Genomic DNA, 23,207 nt, shown 5'->3' with positions numbered 1-23,207 from the left:
TGGGCCTCCCCGGTGGTGCAGCGGTTGAACGCTGGGTTGCGAAGCTGCCCGCAGCCTCTGCAGCGCCGGTTCGATCCCCAGCCACCGGACGAGGGTCCCACGTGGCACGCAGACCTCTCCTGCCGCCGCTGCTCCCCTCAGTCACTCTGCCTGTTCTACTCTCCGCTCTGGTTCTGGTGAATTCTATCACCCTCCCGTACCTCTAACTGTACCCAGTGCTTGTATAAATAAATAAATCTTTAAAAAATAATAATAAATTATTTTAAAAAAATAAAGAGCTCTGTAGGGTCTCCAATTGAAATTGCATTAACTCTGTATTTGGCAGAATTAAATGTGTTGTGCATGCTCCAGTGCTATTTGCTATTTCTTTCCTTTTGTAAGGATCTTGTTTTATGCCATTTCATAAGATTTTTAAGTTGTCCTCAAGTGCCTTTCTTGTTAAATTTAAATCCTAAGTATAATTATTTTTCTATCATAACCATGAGACGCCCCCACATAGCATTTTGTGGTGATCATGGGCACTGTACAGGGTCGCGTTGGGGTTGTGAGCATGCACCCCCAAGTCGTGTTCCTGCGTTGGGCCGGGGCTCCTTCACTTAACTGCTCAGCCCAGCATTGTGCCAGCTACTCTAACTCAGAAGTCTGTATTAATGACGCCTCACTGCACCGGTGCATTGCAGTGTCACTCAGTCTAGAATTTCTTCAAATCTTTAATACTTGTAAGGTTTCTGTAAAATGCTGACCTTGGATTTTTCAGAATCAAGTATTCAGATGCAAATACTAATTTGTAATGAACATTTTCATGGTCTGTCTCCAGTTAATTTGAAGCTACTTTACGTAAATGTTTATTGCAATGGAAATACACATTTTGGTTGTGACTTTCATTACGTTGCTTTATGTAAGTAAATTAGCATGATTAGAGTCTATTTTCAATATCTAGCCAATCATGACTTAGATTTCGAAGTTTCTTTAATGCCTCGTGTTTCTTTTGCATGTATTTAAAAGCTGCAGAAGGGGCAGACATAGCCAGTGTTCAAGATTCAATTTTACTTCAAGATGGGCAAAACCAGTTACTTGAAAAAAAGGTAAATTGTTGCAAATACAAACTATTCTAAACAGAATCGACATGGTTCCACAGGTGCTGTTGTCTGCTATGTGCTAGCAGCATGGGTATAATGGTGGGGAAGGCGTCCTCAGCTCCAGGAGCTTCCTTTTTTTTTTTTTAAAGATTTATTTATTCATACATACATACATACATGCATACATTTATACAAGCACGAGGTACAGTCAGAAGCGCGGGAGGGTGAGAGAATTCACCAGAGCCAGAGCGGGGAGCAGAGCAGGCAGAAGGACAGAAGTACACTGCTGAGGGGAGCAGCGGGCGGCAGGAGAGGTCCACCGGTGGCCGGGGATCGAACCGGCGCTGCAGAGGCTGCAGGCAGCCTCATAGCCCAGCGCTCAACCGCTGCGCCACCAGCAGAGGCCCGTCCAGGAGCTTCTTGTTCAGTTGTAGAGGGGCGGGCAGGACAGGACGCACAGCAGAGCCCAACAGACGGCCTGCTAGGGGCTGGTCGATGCCGGTGCCTTGGGAAGCTCGGGAGCTAGTCTAGTCTAGCTCTTGCGCTTTTCCTGGGTGGTGAGGAGAGGACTCTGATGCCTTTCCACAGTGTGAGAGTTACCTCTGAGTTGAGATCTGAGAGATGCTTAGGACGTGATCAACCCAAAGAGGCCCACTGTCGGAGTTAAGGAGGGGCTTTGAGACCATTTTCAGGTTAAGGGAAGAGAACGTGGAAGCACAGAGGGGAAGGGTACAAAGTTCACATGAGTGAAATATGTGGTTTGGACTGGAAGGGAGAGAGAGGAAGGGCTCCTATCACTCAAGACCTTGTACATGAACCAGTGGGGGCAGCAGCTCAGGGGTTGCAAGTGTGGATTCTGCAGTAAACTACTGTGATCAAATGTAACCAGATGCACCTTCCTCTGAATTACCTCCCTGTGGCCAAATGGGGGTGGGTGTGGGGCTGGCCACTGAGCGCTCAGGGCGGGCAAGGAGAGGCCCCTTTGCCCTTTGTCAGGGAATGAAAATGACTTCTCAGTGCTGTTCCAGCTGCTCAGATCCCTATGGCAGGAGTTTCAAGCTTTTACTCCCTTTCTCACAAAAGAATATGGAAAAACATTGTGCTTCCTGACATATTTTAAGGTGACATTTAAAAAAAGTTTCGTAGGGTATGATTTCCGGCATATTAATATTGACATCTTGAAAATTATATCATCGTTTAAAACATTTCCACTAAAGTCTACTTGATACCCACAGCCGTCCCTTTAACAAACTCACCAGCAAGATGTGCACCCCTGACGGGACTGAGGAAAACCATGCTCTTGAAGATGATACCTGGTTTCGTTAGAAAGTTCGATCATAGACAATATGTCCCCATTTTGCCTTAGGGGAATTTCCCCAGAAATTAGTTTGGTTTAAAGATCTGTTTCATAAATCCATATCCCAGTGAAATAGTTTTCATTTTCCTATAGAATCTTAATTATTTTACAAGCCAGACACTTAATTATTTTCCTATAGAATCTTAATTATTTTACAAGCTTCCATCAAACTCTCTCCTCAGGACCCCAATATCCGACCCACAGAGCAAAACCAGAAGAGCCTCAGCTCATTGGCTCCCTCCAGTTGTCTGACTCCACGGCGCAGTCCAGAGGCTTCTGCTCTACAGAAAATGGAGCGTGAGAGCAGGCGTCTCCTAAAGGAAGATACAAGTGGTGTGGCTAGAGACGGCGTGAATCTTAAGAGAAAAAGTGTTCCATGGAACAGCCCATCGGAGACAGCCAGCCGGCGTGGGGCATGGAATGGGGACGCCGACATGGTGGATGCCTCCCTCGGTCCTGGGGACACAGGAGCACCCGAAAGCCGTTTCTGTGATGTCAGACATCTGGGCGAGTCTGAGAGGAGCCAGCTGATGGGCAGGCTCCAGTGCGCCGATGCCCTGGTGGTCACGCTGGTGTTCGAGGACGGCTCCACCCAGCTGGGGGCCCCGCGGTCGGTGAGCAGCGCTGGCCGCCGGCCTCAGTGTCCCCTCCCCCGGCAGGCGGTGCCTGGTCATGCGGGGCCTCTCCTGGCCTCTTTGAGAAACTACCAAGATGGTTCTAGAGCAGCCTCACCGTTCCCGTTGTGGCCGCAACCATAAGAGGCCTCCACCCCCACCTCCCGGCCTCAACGCATCTTTCTTTTTTTTTTTTTTTTTTTTTTTTAAAGATTTTTTTTTTTTTTTTAATAGAGGCATGTTTTATTTCTTTCTTTCTTTATTTGTTTGTTTGTTTTGTTTATACATGCACTGGGTACAGTCAGAAGCACGGGAGGGTGAGAGAATTCACCAGAGCCAGAGCGGGGTGCAGAGCAGGCAGAAGGACCGAAGTACACTGCTGAGGGGAGCAGCGGGCGGCAGGAGAGGTCTGCGCGCCATGTGGGACCCTCCTCTGGTGGCCGGGGAGCAGCCGGGGATCGAACCGGCGCCGCAGAGGCCGCGGGCAGCTTCGCAACCCAGCGCTCAACCGCTGCGCCACCGGGGAGGCCCTTTTTTTTTTTTTTTTAAAGATTTATTTATTGATACATATGAGAGCTGGGGTACAGGCCAGAGGTGCAGGGGGTGAAAGGATTCCCCAGAGACAGAGTGGGGAGCAGAACAGGCAGATCCACTGAAATCCACTGCTGAGGGGGCGCAGCGGGGAGACAGGAGAGGTCTGCTGTGCCATGTGGGCAGCTCCCTGGCTGGTGATGGAACTCGTGCTGCAGTGGCTGCGGACAGCTTCATGGTCTGTGTCTTTACCCCTGTGCCACCAGGGAGGCCCCATTTTTCAATTTTTAAGTGTCTTTTGAAGCATGATTTTTTAAAATTGGATGAACTTTATCGACGTTTCCCTTTGAGTGCAGGTGCTTTGCCTGTCCCAGCTCGGGAGGTGTCACTCATTTCCCTCCAGAGCTCACCGGCTCAGTGCGCACAGTTGGGTCGGTGACCCATGCTGAGTTAATTTTCGTGGGTGGAGTGGCATAGGGCTGAGTCCGCCCGGGCACACGGCGGGTATTTTCTAAACCCCAGAGAAAAAGTTCTTCCGTTTTGCACTTCCTTCTTTGCACTCGGATCAAAACTCGATGGACGGTGAACATGAGGCTGGTTTCTGGGCTCAGTTCCTTTCATTGATGTGTGCGACTGCCCCCGCATCACGCCGCGCCCTCTGGTGGCCTTCGGCTTCGGGAGTGGGTTTCCAGTCAGCAGGTGCAAACCTTAGAACTTTGACTTTTCAAGACTGTTTTCTGGTTCCTTTGTGTGTCCATACAAATTTTGGAATCTGTTTGTCAATTTCTGCAACTATTCAGCTGGATTTTTGACCCATTGTGTGTTGAATCTGTGGATTAATTTGGGATGTTTACCGGCCAGCGTGAGGGGCACCCCAGGACCCCCACACCTGCCTGCTCTAAACAGGTTCTCCCGTCCAACACGTCAAGTCAAAAATACGGTTTGTCTGTACTCAGGTCTTCTCCAGGCCTTCCGCAGGGTGTCATAGTTGACAGACGCTGTGCACGTCTTGTTGATTTGTGTCTTTCATTTTGGGGACTAGTTTGTATGTGGCAATTTGGTTTTTTAGGTTCATTTTTACATGTTTGTTGCTAATGCATAGAAATACAGTTGTTTTTTGTTGATTCCTTTTGGCTTCTTACGCAGACTTTCCTGACTTCTGCAAATCAGGGTGGTTTGGGTCTTCCTTTAAGATTTATGTGCCTTTCTGTCTATTTCCTTCTGTATTGCATGAAGACATCTGTTATGATGTTACTCGGGGAAGGGACCCAGTGGAAAGCAAGATCACAACTTTTTTTTTTTTAAGATTGATTGATTGATTGATTTATACATACATGCACAGGGTACAGTCAGAAGTGCGGGAGGGTGAGGGAATTCACCAGAGCCAGAGCGGGGAGCAGAGCAGGCAGAAGGACCGAAGCACACTGCTGAGGGGAGCAGCGGCGGCAGGAGAGGTCTGCGCGCCATGCGGGACCCTCCTCTGGTGGCCGGGGAGCAGCCGGGGATTGAACCGGCGCCACAGAGGCTGCGGGCAGCTTCGCAACCCAGCGCTCAACCGTTGCGCCACCGGGGAGGCCCAGAAAACAATATAATTCTTAGAGTAGTTTTTGAACTATACTACCACTGGCTAAATGGGAAAGATGGTAAATTTAGATTTTTTTAAAGATATATTTATTCATGCATACAAGAACTGGGGTACAGGTCAGTAGTGCGGGAGGGTGAGAGAATTCACCGGAGCCAGAGCGGGGAGCAGAGCAGGCAGAAGGACCGAAGCACACTGCTGAGGGGAGCAGCGGGCGGCAGGAGAGGTCTGCGCGCCATGCGGGACCCTCCTCCGGTGGCTGGAGAGCAGCCAGGGATCTAACCGGCTCTGCAGAGGCTGCGGGCAGCTTTGCAACCCAGCGCTCAACCGCTGCGCCACCGGGGAGGCCCCAAGATCACGACTTTTGGCCCCGATTGTCGTTCCAAGAGCTGTTTATTTACAAGCTGAATTTCAGACCTTTTTCCTCTCTGTGCAATTATAAAACATGACATATTTTCTCTAATACGTTATGCGTTTGATTCTGAAAATTTATTGTGTGTTCGCAGGCTCCACTCTCCTCTGTTGAAGGAATTGTGATGTCAGTGCAGAGCCGCACAGGAGGGAGCGGGCCCCTGGGCGCCCCAGCCTCTGGCCGTTTCCTGCAGGAAGGCCTTGCGCTCTGTGACTCATGTTTCTATGTGAGGACACAGCGCGCTTCTGCTTGGAGCCAGGAACAGGAGGCACGCGATCGGTTTGCCAGGTAAGAAATCCTCCCCTGTCACCTTCAGTCCTGCTTACATGCCTGCCTTACCCTAATTTAAAGTTTCCCACGCTCCAGTTTTAGTTATTTGAACTCTAGAAAAGGGCCTCCCCTGGTGGCGCTGGGCAGTGGTTGAGCGCTGGGCTGCGAAGCTGCCCACAGCCTCTGCAGTGCCGGTTCGATCCCCGGCCGCCGGTGAGGGTCCCACATGGCGCGCAGACCTCTCCTGCCGCCCGCTGCTCCCCTCAGCAGTGTGCTTCGGTCCTTCTGCCTGCTCTGCTCCCCGCTCTGGCTCTGGTGAATTCTCTCACCCTCCTGCACTTCTGACTGTACCCCAGTGCTTGTATAAATAAATAATCTTTTTTTAAAAAATAAACTCTAGAAAAATCTTCTAGAAATTTTCTATGAGCACATGAAAACAGGACGGCGCTAACTGGTGGAAACTTTGGCTAACACTGGCCCTTCTCTCTCCTGAGAGCTTCTGGGATGGAGGCACCTCCCTTCCGTGGGAGCTGGGATCTGCACCACCCTCTCCACGAGAAGTGGGCAGTGGGCCGGAGGCCGGGGGAGGCCCAGATGTGGCTCCTTGCCACACCCTCGCTCCGCGCCTCCGAACAGAAGGCGCCCAGAGCTCCGCGGCGCCTCTCCTTTCCAGGCTCGGCGTCCCCTTGGGCCTGCCCTGCGAGGGCTGCAGGGCAGGAGGACGTGGTTCTGTGGCCCCTTCCTTGACGACGCAGCAGCTCTGTGTGCTTGGCGGCTGTGTTCTCTCTGCCGCCTTTTTGCTCCTTTTGTGAGCCTGACTGGAGCTGCTGCCTGGGCCGGGCCATCCGCTTCCACTGGCCGCCTGAATTCAAGTCTCAGCTGCCGAGGGAGCTCCGTGAAGCTGCTGCCCTGAGGAGCAGTTCAGGGAGGTCCTGGGTGAGGAGGCAGAGCCCGGCCCTGACCCTGCCTGCCTCACAGCCTTCCTGGCTCTCGGGTCTGCCGTCGACAGCGATGGTCTCACTGAGAATCCTGAGGACCCCCGGGCCTTCGCCATCGTGAGCCTCCAGGACTACAGAAACCACCAGCGGCTTCGGGGAGTAGGTCAGTGCGATTAACGCCTGACAGAGCCTGGAGGGAGCAGAGACGTCTCTCCAGCTGCCGCTTCTCCAGGCTACCCTGGGCTTTCTGAACAGGGGCCTTCGCGGTGGAGCAGCGTGGTTCTGTGCCTGGATGTTTGCTGATAGCTGCGAGGGGCAGTTCGCGGAGTGTCTGCTCTGGCCAGCTGTCTGTTGACAGGGTTGTCTGGCCGTCAGAAGCTAATGCCATTCACTTACCCTCCCACCCAAGGCCTCACGTCAGGCGCTTACCCTACAGGAATTCCTGTCATGACAGGGACAGTGTCTGTCCCCAGGAAACCCGTAACTTCCTTTTTATATCATTTTCCTTCAGAAGAGCAGTGAGGCGGCCTCTTCTAGCGCCCGCCTCCGTGAGCCAGAGCCCTGGTATCTGGCGGCCACTGCGGACCCCGCTCAGGTGCCCGCCGCACCTCTCCCCGACGTCCAGTGGTCGTTCCTCACGCTTGTCACTTCCTCCTCGTTTATTGGCTATGGTTTTCTTTCTTTTTTTATTCAAAAGGGCAGGATTATTATAAAGAGGGGAAGGAAAGGAAAGGACGCTTGCACAGACACAGCGGGCAGAAAGAGCCGCCCCCAGAGGGACAGGTCTGTCAGCGGAGAGGCCTGCGCGGACACACAGGCGGCAGCCTTGGCAGCGCGCTGCCTGACTAAATGTTTCCACAAAGAACCTCCCTTCACCTTGTCCTTCATGTGCAGGCTCGGGTGCTCCCCTCTCGGCACGGCCTTCCCTGACACCTATGTGAGGCTGCCCGCCGCTCAGCCCCACCACCCGCCTCGCCCGCCGCCCGCCCGGCCCCTCCTGGCTGTGCTGCCCCAGCTCTCGCGGCGGGGCGTAGGTGTTGTACGTTTCTGTGTCCCGTGTCTAGAGCAGTACCGCAGAGTGCACGGGCCAGATACTTACTCGATGTTAGCATGCAGGATGTGAGTATTGAGAGCTAATGTAAGTTCCAGAGCCACCATGTGGACGCATTGCCTCAAGCACCATAGAATTAGAATCGGTGAATCCCGATCCCACGATAGTATCTTTGAGGTTCAAAGTACATTTAAATGCACCATGTTTAAGCGAATACACGATAAATCATTATTTGGACAGAACGTGTTCCATAACGTCTGTCAAATAGCTGTGCGAGCCCTTTTCACACACGGGCTCTCTTCACGCTCTTGCTTCTGTGTGCGAGGCCTCGTTAATGCCATTTCACAGATGAGGAGCGGGCCTCAGACATAGCCAGACCTGGGCCACCTTGAGATTCAGCTCTTCTCCTTTCTTGGACTCCGGTCTAGCTCCAACTTACGTATCGACTTATAAAACACGCTGATTCAGCTGCTTTGTCTTACAAGAAGTTCTTTTGGGCCTCCCCGGTGGCGCAGCGGGTTGAGCACAGCGCTGTGAAGCTGTCCGCAGCCTCCGTGTCACCAGTTTGATTGCCGGCCGGTCCTGCTGCTCCCCTCAGCAGTGTGTTGCGGTCCGTCTGCCTGTTCTGCTCCCCGCTCTGTCTCTGGTGGATCCTCTCACCCTCCCACGCCTCTGGCCTGTACCCCAGCTCTTGTATGCATAAATAAATAAATCTTTAAAAAAGAAAAAAGAAAGAAAAAAAGTTCTTTTGCTGCTGCTTGTCAAGACAGACTGCTCAGCCGGCCGCATCTCCGCATCTCACGCTGGCGGGAGAGCGGGCGCCTGGTGGCCTTCTCTGGGGCTTGTTTCAGTCCCGCAGAGCCAGGAGCCCGAGCACCATCCATTCTCCCTCCTCACAGGTGCTCTCCCCTCCCCCTGTACCGCTCCCCCTCTCCCATGCCCCAGGAGCCCGGAACTGCCCTCTGAGACTGCGCTCTCCCTCCGGACAGCCCCAGCCCACCGCCCTCGCCAGGGAAGCCGTGGCCAAGCACAGGCGCGGAGGCTGCAGAAAGCCTGATGCGTCTGGCGTGCCGGCGAGATCTGACTGTGGACGGGGCATGTGCGGCTCTCCTTCCTCAGCCTCTCCCGGGAGCCTCCCGGACCTGCGGAGGCCAGTTACTGCAAGGAGGTCTCGGTGGGGCCTGCCGGCAGCCGCACACCCCCTTCTGGCCACCCAGAACGTTCGCTCTCTTTTGTTTATTGTTGACAAAGAACTAACGGTTAGACGCAGAGACTTGGTTGGATTCAGAAACCCAGACTCCACCCCAGACCCTGGCTCAGCCCTCGGCAGTGCTGTGGCTCGGGAGAGCCATTTAATCTCCGGGCCTCACCTGAGCTACCTGGCAGGGGTGTGAAGGGTTCCAGGGCAATGCCCAAGTTCTGAAGGAAGGTCTGTCACTGAACTGCTTTTCCTCTCCAGGGCCCTGCTGCTTCAGATACTGAAATGTCCTGTCGTCTGTTTCAACGCGAAGGATTTTGTGCGCGCCGTGCTGCGGTTTCTGGGTGGCGATGGCAGTTGGCGGCTTGGTACGTGACGGTTTCTACCGCAGCTTAGCGGTGACCCCACCTGTGAGCCCACCTGGGCACGGAGCGCTCCCAGGGCCTGCCCCCCGCGGACACGCACCCTGAGGGAGACGGCGGCTCCCTCTGTGTTTTCGTGACTGGACTTTGCAAGTCCGTGGTAATTTAGTCTTTTTTTTTTTTTTAAAGATTATTTATTTATTTATTTATTTATACATACGTACATACATACGTACATACATACATGCACTGGGTACAGTCAGAAGCGCGGGAGGGTGAGAGAATTCACCAGAGCCAGAGCGGGGAGCAGAGCAGGCAGAAGGACCGAAGGACACTGCTGAGGGGAGCAGCGGGCGGCAGGAGAGGTCTGCACGCCGTGCAGGACCCTCCTCCGGTGGCCGGGGAGCAGCCGGGGATCGAACCGGCGCTGCAGAGGCTGCAGGCAGCTTCGCAACCCAGCGCTCAACCGCTGCGCCACCCGGGAAGGCCCGGTAATTTTGTCATTTACAATAGGAACGATCAACGTCCAGAGTGTGTGGTCAGGTAGGGCTTGTCGCCCTAAAGAGCTTATAAACTTTCTTAGCATTAAACTGCAGCCCAGAGTAATTAACATCAGAACAGCAGAGCACATGTCTTTACCTTTCATTTGAAACAGTCAGGACCTCCCGTGACCATCTGTGTAGGCGGTGGGCAAGCTGCCGAGGCCTCGCGCTCGTGGCAGGGCCTGGTGCGGCTGAGTGCGCCCCGCACGGTTCCTCGGGTTGTCTGTGGCTGCAGACGCCCACAGTGAGACATTGGAAAGCCCTGCTGACTGTCGAAACCCCCAGCGTGTGCAGAGACGCCTGTAAAACAGTAACAAATATGAGTCTGGTCTTTGTCCAGGATTGCTGCTCACGGCCCCGAGACACATGGGCTCGTGGGCGGCGGGGTCTTCTGTGCGCCGAGGCATGGCCCTGGCCGGCCAGGGGCTGCACCTTCCAGGTGCGCCGCAGGAGGAAGGGAAGATGGGTCCCGCCACGGAACTACGCAGACCCCTAGAGGGTTGGACTTGGAGACCGTCAGTGTGGGGTCACCAGGAGGTGCTGGGGGGGGCACCCGCCTCCTCTGCCTCGCCTGGGCATCTCCTCCCCCTGGGGTTCCCAGGCTGTACCTTTATAATCCACAGATGTCAGTGACATCTTGTTCTGAGTCCTGGGCTGTTACAGCAAGTAAGGGCACCCAAGGAGGTCCTGGGAACCCCCAATTTAGAGCTAACTGATGAGGCTCCAAGTCGCCCCCTGATGTCAGGGCTGGGCCCTTGTGGGAAGTGAACTGACTCCCAGCAGATGGTGTCGGGAGTGATGGAATGGGAGGGGGGCGGAGCTGGCCTGTGTCCTGAGGGTCCTGAGTTGGAGGACGGGTAGGTGTGAGGGATGAACCCCCACACTTGCAGGGAAGCAGCAGCGGGCCCTGCCTGAGCCGGCAGCTGTCTCCCTGGGCCGGTCTTCCTTCCTCTGCACTCCCTGCGCCTCCAGACCACCACTCCCGGGTTAGCTTGTGGCCCATCCCAGACGCGTGAGATTAATCTGTAAATGCTTCAGTTTCGTCACAAACGACGAGGATTTCACATTTAAGGTGACACCATCACCATCCCCCCCAAACTAGCAGTCATCCTGGCTGTCAGACACCGTCAGGGTTTGCTTTGGGACTGGGCCCTTGTGGGAGCTGAGCTGACTCCCGGCAGATGGTGGCCCTGGGTCAGTGCGATATTTCTTACGTGTCTCTGACCGGTTTCTCCTCCCCGCCATCTTGTTTCCTCGCGATGGTTCGTCGTCGAAGGTCCAGGCTGATGCTCCTGTGGGCCTCTAGCCCCTTCCTGCCATTCAGCACATTCTTCTCTCTCTGAATGTTTCTCACGGGCGAAGACTCGACAGCTGGAGCCAGACTTGGTCAGGTTTAGGCTGGATCTGGGGGGCAGCACCAGCTGCGAGCCCTGACCCTGGGCCTCCCCACGGAGGGGCGTGGAGACTGACGGTGTCCTTGTGCCACCCAAGCCCTGCTCTTCTGCTGCATCTCCTCTGGCATGTATATGTGTCTTTGCTCGGAGCCCAGTGTCCGTTTCCTCACATCTTTCAAGTTTCCCGTGATTTTTCTTCTCACTCACTGGCTCCTGCTCACCCGGCCCCTCTGTCACGTTGGTGGGCCCTCCCAGTGTGGGCTGATGGGTCCCGACAGGCTCCGGTTTCGTAACTGCCAGTGTTTGCAGGAACGGCCCCGGACCATTCTGGTGCTGTCGGCCCTTCCCCCGGGACTTTCAAAGATGTCTGTTGGTGACGCCCCTCAGTGCTGGAACACTAGCGCTTTGGGAAGGCAGGTCGGGCAAAATAGGGCACTGCCAGGCTGCGTCCTGGTGCCGCGCAGCCCGCTAGGGCAGCACAGGGCCAGCGTGCCTGAGGCTCCCTGCCAGCTGGGGCCCCAGCCCTGCTGACTCGGCGTCCCTGACAGCCGCCCAGAGGGGTCACGGCTGCACTGGTAAGCGGAAGTCTCTCCCACTGGATGCCAGGAAGGAAACTGTTCAGTGTTGCGTGCTCTGTAACCACAGCTTTGTTTAAAGGCAAACTCCATATTTTTGTCTAGCACAGTTCAAAATGTTGAGGTAACTCGAAATGCAGTCACTTGAGATTCAGGTCTCTCTCTGCCCTGTCACCTGCCCTGCTCCTCCCAGCCCCCACACGCTGAGGTGGGCCGCACCCTACCGTTCAGCAAATGTCTTTTGGGAGATGCCCTTCACGGTGTCTCACAGGCTCTCACGGGAGTGCCTCCCCGTTCTCGGACGAGAGGCAGGCGCTGGGGTGGCGGCCCCTCCCGCGGGGTGTTCTAGGGGCCTCCACCAAGGTGCAGCCCCAGCCTGTGCCCAGGCTCCCCGCAGGTGGCCGCCCTCACACCCAGCCTGCGGCACTCACCCCTGTAGGAGCCCCGCATCCCGCGTGCCCAGATGTGGGGTTGGGGGCGGCCGGGGTTCACAGACGGGATTGAAGAACCGGTGGGGACAATGAGGGGACTGGGCGCAGGAGGGCCGGGGTGGAGGCAGCTGCAGCGTGGCCTCCGTCTGCCCCACATTTCCCGCGAGCTCTGAATGCAGGTCGGCTGGCCCTGCCAGTGTTGGGCTCCGCTTCCACGGCGTGGACGGGGCCGGGTTTGAGAGCTGCTCTCCGCCCCTTCTGAGGCTCGGGGCTCGGGGCTGGCACCTGCCCTGTGACCTGAGGGGTGGAGGCACCTTATTGATCTGCGTCTTGGACGCTTGCAGCAGCAGGAAAGTGCCGCTGGCTGGTTCGCTTTGTCATCTGGCTGTGCGACCCTTTCCTCTGCAGCCACTGATTTTGTGGGGCTGGACCCCAGCATCGCTGCCTGGCTAATAGACCCCAGCGACGCCAGCCCCTCCTTTGAAGAGTTGGTGGCAAAGTACCTTGAAAACCCCATCACCGTTCAAGTGAGCAGCACGCGTGGAGACACCGCAAGAAAACCTGCGGTGAGCGCCTTAAGATGAGGGTTTATCAACTTTCAGCTAATCCTAATGCTTCTGTGGAAGCTTCTGCGTCACAGCCCCCCAGGAAAGGAGCACTCTCGGCTTTGTGCTTGCTCGCGCTACACCGCTACCACGCTCTGAGGCCGTCGGGGGCCATGGGCGACCTCCTTCCTCCGGGGCCTGTCCCAGAGCCTGCTCACAGCGTGGGCACCACTGCCTGTGCCTCTCAGTGCTGCTGACCGGCGCCTGGAAGGCATGTGGTGGCTACCCTCTGTCCACACGGGGAGCTTCCGAAGCTGCCCCGGGTGTGTCTCTCTGCCCTCCTAGAGGGCCCCAGGAAGTGGCTCTGGGCTCTGCCCACAGCTGGCAAGGAAAAGAGGCCCCCGCGGAGGCACCCAGTGGGAGCAGCGCAGGCCGCAGCCCGTGCCACCGTGGCAGCAGCCTTGGGGAGGCACTGCCCCCTGACTGACCATGCACAGAGGGCCGAGCCCCAGCGTGACTGGGCCCCATGCCAGGGGTGCAGCCGCCACCAGCTCAGGCGGAGGGCCCGCCCGACAGTGTGGGCCTGGCACAGTAAGGTGCCGGCTGGGCGGGGGAGAATGAGCCCGGTGCCAGGGCTGCAGTGGGCCTCTGCCCCTGTGGCTAGGCTACTCCCCAGGCCCCCGTCCCTGTCCTCTGGGCAGCCCATGGCCCTCGGCTTGCTCATGGTGGGCGGAGGCCGTGGGAGCTTGGCCACGTGCTAGACTGAGCATCGCGGCCTAATACTTCCTTTGATCTTTTAAAGAACCAGAATGTCTGTGCGAACCTGAGGATGCTCTACAGACTGGCCGTGCGCCTCTGTGCCCAGCTGAAGGCAAGCACTGGGGTCTGCTGCCCAGGGCTTGTCTCCTTCCCACGCAGCCCACTGGGGAGCAGCCTCTCAGGAGGGGAGGGGCTGCAGGACGGGCACGATGACACCCTCCTTACCACCCCACAGGCCCGCGGGCTGTGGAGACTCTTCTGCACCCTGGAGCTGCCTCTGATCCCGGTTCTGGCAGGTGGGCCGATGGGCGCGTCCTCCCGCGGGCATCTCCAGGCTGCCTGGGGCCACTGTTATGACTTGTGTGGCGGGTGGCACTGAAGCGCCCTGCTTCCCTCCTTTCCGTAACGGGTGCAGCATGTCCTCTGGGGAGGGCGGACACATGGGATCCCATCCTGCTGCCCGCTTCTGCCAGGAGCCCGGTTGGGGCACCTCAGCCTGGCTGCCACACTCCTGAAAGCAGCATGGGCAGGGAGCCTGTCTGGATATGGATGCTGGCACCGACGTTGGCCCTGGCATGTGGCCTCTTGTCCCTCTGCCCTCGTGCGGCTGTCCCAGGCTGGCGAGGCCTCCTCTCAACCGGCCCTGCTGGGCACCCAGGAGAGCAGATCTGTGCCCAGCACCCTGCAGCAGAGCTGGCCGGGCCCTGCCCCTCCAGGGCGAGGGGGCGCCACCGCTGCCACTGCTGGGCCCGAGTACAGGAGCCGAGGGGCGCTTGGCCAGGCCACCCAGCACAGCCCTGCCCTGCCCCACCCTGACTCAGACCTCGCCTGCTTTGGGCTCGCAGCCATGGAGAGCCACCGCGTGCAGGTGGACCGAGAAGAGATGGAGAGGATGTCAGCGCTTCTGGGGGTACGTGATCCTGCAGGCCACTTTCCTCTCTGTGTGACGGTCTTCCCGCAGCAGTGCGGGGTGATCTCCCACCCCCTCAGAGGACAGAGCCAGTGTTACCTCTCCTGCCCCGTGAGCACACTGTCCTCAGTGTCCTTCTCACAAGTTAGCTGCTTCTCGAAGGACACTGTCCTCTGTAGCCTGGTGAGGAGAATTCAAAGCAAAACCGAAACTTCCTAAGTGGAAAATAAAATCACAGAGGGATGCACAGCGACGCGCTGAAACGCCTGCTTCAGGTGGGGGACTCCAGGGTGCCCGCCGGCAGGGCCCGAGCATGGGGCTGGCCTTAGCCGTGGAGAGCCCTGCGCGGGCAGCCTGGCCCTGGCCTCGCCGCGTTAGTGCTGCTCTTCCTCACGGTCCCCTGGGGTCCAGACAGTCTTGCTCTCCTCGGGTGGTGACTGGTGGTGCTGCCGCCGTTTTCGCCCCCTCCACCCAGGCCCGTGTCCACCCCTGCAGTCTCCCCCGTGGGTGACGTCTCACCAAGCCGGGCCCCCCACCCCAGCCCCTGGCTGTCTCCTGGGCCCAGGGCACACGTGCTGGGTGCAGGTCAGGGCGTCTGCAAGGGCCCCACCTGGGGCTGCTCGCCAAGGTCGCACCTGCAGGGTGTGGGCGCTGTCACCGACGCCCTCACCTGAGGGCCGCAGACTTGTCTTCCAGCGCTTGGCAAGGAATCTTCTGGTTGTCTGTCTTGTTATGATTTTGTTTATTTCCTGAGCAGCGATGAGCTGGAGTGGCTCTTCCTGTCTCCCTGGCTGTTAGGTGTTCCTCGCTGGTGAAGCAGCGTCTTGCGCCTGTGATCTGGAGTTCTGTCCTTTCCTTCCTGGTTTATGGGATGTTTTCATCTGTTCGGATGATTGGCCTCTTCTCGCCCCTCCCCCACCTTTACGCACTCACCGTCTCTAGAGGCGCAGGAGGCTCAGCTGTCACCACCTGCTCTCTTCAGTGCTCCTGTGTCCTGCCTAAGAAATCTCCCCTCCTGCAGGCTGGGGAAGTGCTCCCACATCATATCAAAAGTCTTCCCTGGCCTTGGCCTTTAGGTCATGGTCCGCCGGGAGCTGCTTCTGCACTCCCTTCGCCTGGTTCGCTTTACTCCAGTTACAGCAAACGGGCATAAAACTCCCGGGAGAGATTCCACAGACAGAGCTTTCGTCTTACTGGAAACAGGACACAGCACCCCTGTCTCCACAGACCACTGCACTTCGACTTTTACCACATGAGGTGCGTTTGTGAGGCAGTCTGCAGACTCTCTTCACCTGTGAATTAAAGCGGACGTGACTGTCCTGAGCTGCTAACTGGGTAGGAGAGGGCTCTCCAGAGCAGCTTAGGCGCCGTGACGCGGGGTGGTGAGCGCTGCATGGTGAGGCTCGGGGCCCTGCCGAGACACCCCGCCCCCCCAGCCTTGGCCTACTGGCATCATCCCTGAACCCCATATACCCCTACCGGCGTCGTGACCCTGGGTTTGAGGGTCCTTCTGATACCTTGATGGGGTGGGTTGGTGAGAATAACCTCCAAAAATCTGTCTGTGGAATCTTCACCAGCCCAGTGAGAATTCAGGGCTCCCAGAGCCCCCAGCAGCCTGTAGCCGCTCCTCAGCAGTGGGCTGAAGGCTTCTGACAACGGGCAGCCATTGGCACCACGGTGGGCAGCTGCCACAGTCTGCGCTCTCTGCACCTGGACGTTTGGGCCACCATGGCACACACAAACTTGACGTGTACTGTGGCCTGGCCTGGCCTCCCAGTCTGTGCGCTTTGCCCAGCGGGCGGGTGGGCGCCCTGAGGGCTGGCTGTGGGCGGGCTCCTCCTTCCCCTGTAGTCCCTGCATGTGCCTGTGAGGCCTTTTGGCTCATCTGCTGCTGCTGCTGCATGGAGAGTGATTTTTTTCTTTTTATGTACTTTTTTCATTGGTGAGTACTTCAGTGACTATGCATTTTTTTTTTTTTAAACTGTGGTGTGAGTTCTGTTTCTGTTGTTTGGGATTTGCTGGAGTGTTCTTAAATCTGTGATATCACCAAGTTTGGGAGATTTTTCTAGCTGCTTTTTCCCCTCCAGATATTATTTCTGTCTCATTCTTTCCCTCCTCTACGTGGGTGGGAATGGGCTCTGATATTTTTCTGTATATACTAAGGCACTGTTCCCCCTCGCTTTTCAAATAATATCTTCTCTGTTTTCTAGACAGGGTAATTTTTACTGATCTATTTTCATAGGTAAGAGTTTTCCAACTCTTGTATCTATCATGCCATTAGGCCCGTCCAGTGATTTTTTTTTTTAAATCTCAGATATAGTTATAACATTAAAAACTATGGGTAAATATATAAATAAAAATACTTATATATATATATAAATAAAAATCTTTTGCAAAAAGATATATTTATTTATTTATACAAGAACCAGGGTACAGGCCAGATGTGCAGGAGGGTGAGAAGATTCACCAGAGGCAGAGTGGGGAGCAGAACAGGCAGACTGACTGAAATACACTGCTGAGGGGAGCAGCGGGGAGACAGGAGAGGTCTGCTGTGCCATGTGGGTTGCTCCGAGGCCGGTGGGGATCAAACCGGCACTGCAGAGGCTGTGGACAGCTTCACAGCGCTGCGCTCAACCGCCTGCGCCACCAGGGAGGCCCAATCCATGCTTTAAAATCCCTGTTTGCTTAAGGTTCAGTGCTGGAGCCATCTTCTGTTGCTTCCTTGTTTCTCCATGTTTCGTACTTTGAAGTTGAATCCTGGATATCGTGCATGAGGAGCTATAGACATTCTGGATTCTGTTATGTTCTCCTTAAGAATGTTTTTTTTTTTAATTGTGTTAAAATATACTTAATGTAAATGTACCCCCATAACCACTTTTGAGTGCATGTTTCAGCAGAGTTAGGTACAGTCACGTGGTGGCTGGTGGTGCAGCCTCACCACTGCCGCCCACAGCTCTTTCTTCTTGTCAAATTGAAGCTCTGTGCTACCTATTTTTTTTTTAAAGATTTATTTGTTTATTTATACAAGCACTGGGTACAGTCAGAAGCGCTGGAGGGTGAGAGAATTCACCAGAGCCAGAGCGGGGAACAGAACAGGCAGACTGACAAAATACACTGCTGAGGGGAGCAGTGGGCGCGGCAGGAGAGGTCTGCGCGCCATGTGGGACCCTCGCTGGCGGCCGGGGATCGAACCGGCGCTATGGAGGCTGCAGACAGCTTCGCAGCCCAGTGCTCAACCACTGCGCCACCAGGGGAGGCCCAAAACTCTGTACCTATTAAACAATAACTGTCCCCCCTGCCAGCCCCTGGCACCCTCCATTTTTGCTATCTATAATTTTGACTACTTTAAGTGCTTCATAAAAATGGAATCTTACAGTGAGTCCTCTTGTGACTGTTTTATTTCACTTAACAGAATATCCTCAAGATTGCTTAAAAATGCACCATTTAATCTCAAAAATTTAATGAATTTTCCTTTTGTTGTTGATGTCTAACCTCATCCCACTGTGGTCAGAGGTGTACGTCTTGTGGCCTGACGTATACGCATGTGACAGAAGACTTACACGTGGACTATCAGAGAAGTATCAATTTTAAAAAGCCAGCGAACACAATTAAAAAAAACTGCGTTAAATGGGCAAAATATTTGAAATAAATGTCATGGGAGAGGTGCAGATCTCTCTCCATGCAGCTGCAGGCAGCACAGGCACCCAGCTGGGCCCCCGAATTGCTGAGCCACAGAGATGTGAGCAAACAAAACTCGCCTCTTTGGGGTGACCTGTTAGGAACAGTAACTGGTCCAGCCTTCACCAGGAGGGGGCACGTCCAGTCCCTTCCTTGCATGAAGGGCCTCGTGCCTGGCTCCTGTGGGGCTCTGCCCTCAGCTGCCTGTGCTTCCTGGTCCTACCCTAGTTCTGCTCTGAAGAGATGTTTCTGTTTCGTTTCTTTCTGTTTGAAACCGTCTTTTGTTTTTCTCTGTAGTATCCACTGCTGCTGTGCTTTAACACAAGGAGTGCGTTCATGTGTGAATTTGCTGTGCTATTTTATCATACTCTCTCTTAAATTCTCGGAGATCCAGTAACCTGTGACTGAATTTTCTGTTTCCTGAGGAGCGACATTCCTGGCAGGGTCCATCATCTGCACTTCAATGCTTTCTTCCTCCTTTTCCTTTTTGTCATGTCCTGTCCTGACTGCAGGGCATACTCAAGCTGAGGCAGTTGCTTCTGGATTCTTCTTTTTTTTGTCTAAATACTACTTTTTGCATTATACGTGTCCCTCTGCAAGCTTCTCTGGACTCGTTTGTAAACATCTTCCAAAATTTCAGTCCCATTGTAACAGGGTGGTCCCAGGAAAGGGGGAGGTTCCCTGCCCCACCCAAGGGAGGGTGGAGCTGAGCAGGGAGAGGAGAAGCTGCAGAAGAGACTGAGGAAGGAAGCAGGATGGAGCCAGAAGGAGACCTGGAGGAGGCGCATGGAGCCTAGAGACACGTGAAGAAACTGCGCTTGTCTTTTGGTCGTGGACGGGGTGACACAGATGTGGGTGAGACCCGTGGGGAGGTGACAATGGCAGCTTTTATCTGGATGTTGATTTTGCTCTTTTCCTTCCGGGCTTGTCCGGTTGTTTGTGACCCTTTTCTGTGGGTCCCCACTGGAAGATGCTTTAGACTTGTGGCAGGCTTTGGGGCCTTGCTCTGGGCCAATCCCATATGGATGGACTTTTACCCACGGGGGGACGGGTAACTTTGGGTGCTTCATTTAGAAACTAGACTCTTTGCCTTACCTGTATTGTTTCCTAGTTTAATTAAAGTTCCTTCCCATTAAAGTCTCCTATGTTTTGTGTTGATGCGGCGGATGGCAGAACCCATGTAGAATAGGCAGGTTTGCGGGGTTTGGGCTGCCCCTTTCCCTGTCCTATAACACCAAGACACTTCTTGTCTGATGAAGAGTAGAAAGCAAATGACATTTCACAGAGTTGGTTTAGACTCTGTCATCACTCTTCTCTTAGGCTTAATTTCTTTTAATGCTGGCCTTCTACTTTCCTTTGGACCAAAGTGCCGAGGCGTGAGGGGCACAAAAACGCGGCCGTCCACTGCCGCCCAGCGCTGATTGGAGAAGCCAGCTCTTGGCCCCTGGACTGCGCCCCTACTCAGCTCGGTTCGGGGTTCGAGGACGCTGGCGCTCGTTTCCTCAGCTGCTGCCTCTGTCCAGGGGGACGGCCCTGCTTGGCTGTCCCTGTGGTCATGCAGTTTGGTCCTCACTGTTGCCTGGGGACACGTGGGACAGGTTGAAGTACCTGGTGCGCTGGCCACTCCCTCTTGCAGCTGCAGCGCTGATGGAGAGCTCGTCCCTCCCCCCCTCGTTTTGGTCTTTCATGGATTGTTTTTGCCTCTTGCGGTTTCCTTCCTTAAGTTTGAGGGAGAGTGATTCTGAGTGATTCTGAAGCTGAGCGTTCCAGCAGGAGTCAAAATGTGTATTTTAATGTCCATTTTGACAAATTATGGATTTTTTAACCCTCACCAGAGCTTTTGTTGGAATTGTTTGATGAACAAGTTAAATAATCTTTCATTATTTCATAAAACTGCTAGTGAGATTGGTCGTGTTTTTCGTATTCACAGACTCGCCTCAAGGAACTGGAGCAAGAAGCCCATTTTGTGGCAGGAGAAAAGTTCCTCCTAACAAGTAATAATCAGCTTCGAGAGGTAAATCTACATTTTGGTTCTCTTATAAAATCTGCTTTTATTCAGGGGCCAAAAGGAGACATATTCAGAATTCCTAAGTACCATTTTATGTTGATTATCTACATACGTGTAAGTTGTCCACGTTCTTTCACGCTGTGATGCGTTCCTTTGACATCTGTAAGCCAGAAGTGCGCTAGGACAGAGCTCTCGCGCGTTCCAGTGTCTAACCGGGCGGGTCCTCTCTGGCCGGTGCCTCTAACTCCATCGTGATCATGTTCGTTTCTCTCCAACACGGGGCTCCCCTCACACGGAACTGCTCTTGGTGAAGATCCTGTTTGGCAAGCTGAAGCTGCACCTGCTGGAGCCGAGGGGGACGCTTCCCGGAGCGGGGCCACAGCCGTACCCAGGCACATCAGAAGCTGTGGTAAGCCCCCGCGCCCCCCTGAGGTGACAAGGGGGCTGTGCACACCGGAGGGGCTCCTGTTGGGGGGCAAGCAGACGCTCCTGGTGGGCACCAAGACGGAGGCCGAGCACAGCTTCCTGAAGCGAGCCCCAATTTCCTGCCAGGGACAAGCGGATGGGGTTCTAACCAGCCCACCATCCTCTGTTTGGCTCCCCGCAAGTGCAGCCTTCTCACCTCCCCGAACTCAGTCTTTCTGCCCCCTCTTGCGTGGAGCAGAGCGAGGAGTAAGGAGTGCACTTGGAAAGATGGGCGGAGGGTGAGTCTGCTGGGGTGGAGCTTGTGTAGCTGCAAGGGCGTCCCTAAGCCAATGGGTGCAGAGGTGAGAATAGGCCCAGAGCACCCTGGAGCGGCAGCTGTGGGGCTGCAGGGAGCGCTTCCTCTCTGGCGGCGTGCACTTGGTGGCCGGGCACGGGTTCCCACCAAACCCTTCTCTGCGCCCGTTGCCTCTCCTGCCTGGGCCTCCAGGCCAGTCCTCATGGGGCCCCTTCCCCGCTGCCTGCCCCACCCCTGGCCTGCAGCGGAGACGACCCACGGGGAACCCAGATGGCCCTTCCTCAAACCACGCCGCCTCAGGGAACAGCCCACTGAGCCTGGTCTGTGGGGTCCCTGCTGGACTCGAGACTTAAGTGTGCGTGTGCATGCCTGTATGTGTGCGTGCGTGTGTGTGCGTGTGCCCGTGAGACAGAGGAAGGGAGCACTTAGGATGGTGCCTGAAACATGCACTTTTAAACACGTGAGTATCCTAAGTTCACGCCACGCCAGGAGTTACCCGGATCATCTCTCGCCCTCACCCCACAGAGCTCTGCTGGGCTAGTGTCTAGCGTCGCTTGTTTGTCTTCACCTTCACAGCCCCTCGGTGCTCCCAACTTGGGCCGCTGCGCCCCATCTTCCCAGCCCCCGTGGCCGCAGCCAGGCCAAGGGCCCTTCAGAAGCGTCGCCAGTGCTATTGCCTCCCACCTAGCCCAGCAGCAGCGGTTTCCATGACACTTGGGGGAAAACCCCAGCTCGCAAGCGGGAGCCCCGGCCCAGGCTCTGGCCCTGCCCTTCCCACCTCCCCGCTCCTCTGCTGCACCGGCTCCTACCGCACTGACTGCCCCGCGGCTTTCTGCGCACTTGTTCCTCTGGCAGGAGACTTGCCCGCAGGCCCGCATGAGCATTGTTTTCAGAAAGGCTTCTCTGGTCACTCACAGCAGGGACGCCCACAAGTCAGGGCCTCCCTGTTGCTCACTGGGTTGGTCCCCGCACACGGCTTGCGGTCGCCTCACACTCCCGCAGTCGCTGGTGCTGCTCCACTGGGCAGCCAGTGTAGACCCCAAGAGACCTGCGCCTGGGTTCCAGGCCCTGTCGGGCTAGCACCGCCCCAAGGGGGCCAACGCGATGCGTGTCTGTCCATGGCACCGGGTCAGCGGGTGGCAGGGCCCACCCGGGACCCTGGCTGGACTCAGCGCCTGCCCGCCTGCGGTGAGGCCCCGGCTCCCCCCGGGCAGGGCCTTGGACACGTGGTGTCCCTCCTGCCGCCCTGAGCTGCTTCTCCGCTCCCACCTGCTCCCAGACAGCACCGGAGGTGGGAGGGAGGGCGCCTCTTCCGTGCTGACGGGCTTCGTGTGCACAGACGGACACGACAACCTTGAGTCTTCCCAGACGCCACCTGCACAAACCCTTTCTTGCTCTCTTGCCCACACGTGGGCTCGGCAACGTGACCTGTCATGGACTCAAACTCAACATGGCCTCTCTGCGGTTCCCTCACGCCCTCCCCGCCCTCTTGGTGATTCCTAGCACCCCTCAACCACTCCCCAGCTGCAGGGGAGTCTGGCGGGGCTGGGATTTCTCTTCGTCCAGGGTGTTGCCTGTGCTCAGGGCGTGCCTGAGTGGGCGCTCGCAAGCCCCCCGAGTTCTGGCGTGTGGCATTTTCTTTGGTGTTTCAGCACGAGCCTTCCCTCATGTCCACAGTGACTTCCCTGACCCCACATTGTTGGAGGGTCCTAGCTCCCCAGCGCGGGCTCCCAGAGACGCGTCTAGTGTGTGTGGCCCTGCGGGCTGAGGAGTGGGCGCTCCTGACCCGCGGCATCAGCCCGGAGGGAGCCCCGGGGGCTCAGTCCTGCAGGGGAGCGATGGGGGTCCCTCCCCTGCAGCCGCACTGGATGGAGAACAAGGGTCCCTCCTTCACAGCAAGCCCAGGTGGCCTCGGTGTCTCATCGGTGCTAGAAGGTGGCTGCGCTGACCTGGGGGCTGCTGGTCGCAGGGCTGGGCTCAGCGCTCAGGGGGCTGGACAGCCCTCGACAACTCTGCGTCCTGCACAGAGGAGTTCACTGGCCTTGCCCACCCGGAGGACATGTCCTGTCACACGCTGTGCACACTGCTGGGCCGTGGACACGGCCACAATGGGGCCAGGCCTGTCCTGCCTTGTTCCACACCCCTGCAAGTGTGTGTCCGCGACTGGGGGCGGTCAGGATGTGGCGACGCCGGGCTTCTTGGCTCTGCAGCTGTACTCACAGCCACCACAGGGAGTCCTGGAAGTCGAGG

General features: G+C 56.0%; 1 protein-coding gene across 3 annotated transcripts in view; it reads left to right on the top strand.

Moving 5' to 3' along the window:
- Positions 1 to 23,207, top strand: part of POLN (DNA polymerase nu) — a 65,978-nt gene that overhangs the window by 9,962 nt on the left and 32,809 nt on the right. For 2 of the 3 annotated variants that reach the window (XM_054688491.1, XM_037530647.2), the window contains exons 3-12: positions 1,006 to 1,085; positions 2,619 to 3,050; positions 5,670 to 5,863; positions 9,294 to 9,400; positions 12,745 to 12,902; positions 13,684 to 13,752; positions 13,876 to 13,936; positions 14,486 to 14,550; positions 20,159 to 20,242; positions 20,550 to 20,645. In XM_054688491.1, coding sequence (XP_054544466.1) covers positions 1,006 to 1,085; positions 2,619 to 3,050; positions 5,670 to 5,863; positions 9,294 to 9,400; positions 12,745 to 12,902; positions 13,684 to 13,752; positions 13,876 to 13,936; positions 14,486 to 14,550; positions 20,159 to 20,242; positions 20,550 to 20,645 — 1,346 coding nt within the window. Of the gene's footprint in view, positions 1 to 1,005; positions 1,086 to 2,618; positions 3,051 to 5,669; positions 5,864 to 9,293; positions 9,401 to 12,744; positions 12,903 to 13,683; positions 13,937 to 14,485; positions 14,551 to 20,158; positions 20,243 to 20,549; positions 20,646 to 23,207 lie in introns of all 3 variants that reach the window. The other variant, XM_037530646.2, reaches the window with a different exon arrangement.

Source organism: Talpa occidentalis, unplaced genomic scaffold, assembly GCF_014898055.3.
Source record: "Talpa occidentalis isolate TD23 unplaced genomic scaffold, MPIMG_talOcc4v2.1 talOcc4.6, whole genome shotgun sequence".
Taxonomy (NCBI): Eukaryota; Metazoa; Chordata; class Mammalia; order Eulipotyphla; family Talpidae; genus Talpa; species Talpa occidentalis.
Note: the sequence above shows the minus strand (reverse complement) of the source record. Positions and strands in the feature narration are given on the sequence as shown.